General features: G+C 54.9%; 1 protein-coding gene across 1 annotated transcript in view; it reads right to left on the bottom strand.

Annotated features, from left to right (window-relative positions):
* EMH_0075450 (uncharacterized protein) overlaps window positions 1-490 on the bottom strand; it is a gene marked incomplete at both ends in the record, with an annotated part of 4,792 nt that overhangs the window by 206 nt on the left and 4,096 nt on the right. The window contains one exon of the mRNA XM_013499599.1: window positions 158-337. Coding sequence (XP_013355053.1) covers window positions 158-337 — 180 coding nt within the window. The remainder of the gene's footprint in view (window positions 1-157; window positions 338-490) is intronic.

Here is a 490-nt window from a genome sequence, read left to right as displayed (position 1 = left end):
ACAGCATGCCAAATGAAGGCAGTGTCGGGCTCAGCTCAACTAACGCCATGCCCTCCAGGTGTGCTAGTGCTGCCTGCGCATGCATCGACCCTGGGTATAGCGGGGACTAAACTGACCGGAGGCACCACGTGCTGGGCGACTACTGCAGATGACCTACCAATCAATCTCTCCTGGCAGAAAGCTTCGATCTGTTGGCGCGTAAAATTGCCGACAGCTCCCCCTTCCATCATTGTCATTGCCCCCACCACCATTGCTGCGCTTTGTTGCCTCAAGGCCTCAACCTCCCTGCTATCGGCGGCGCTCCTCGCGGAATCCAACTTAGAGGCCAGACGGCCGCCTGTGCACAGGTGGAAACAAACATGCATTTGTTCCTACGGTCCACAGACGAAAATTAGAAAAAGGAGTAGCATCTACTGCCGTCTGCTTAAATGCCGTGTTGGCGTTCAGTCTTGTGCTGCAACAACAGGTAGACACACCAGGTATCAACACG

The sequence above is a fragment of the Eimeria mitis genome, genomic scaffold (assembly GCF_000499745.2).
Source record: "Eimeria mitis Houghton genomic scaffold, Emh_scaff4482, whole genome shotgun sequence".
Taxonomy (NCBI): domain Eukaryota; phylum Apicomplexa; class Conoidasida; order Eucoccidiorida; family Eimeriidae; genus Eimeria; species Eimeria mitis.
The sequence above is the reverse complement of the archived record's forward strand: the minus strand, read 5'-3'. Positions and strand labels throughout refer to the sequence as shown.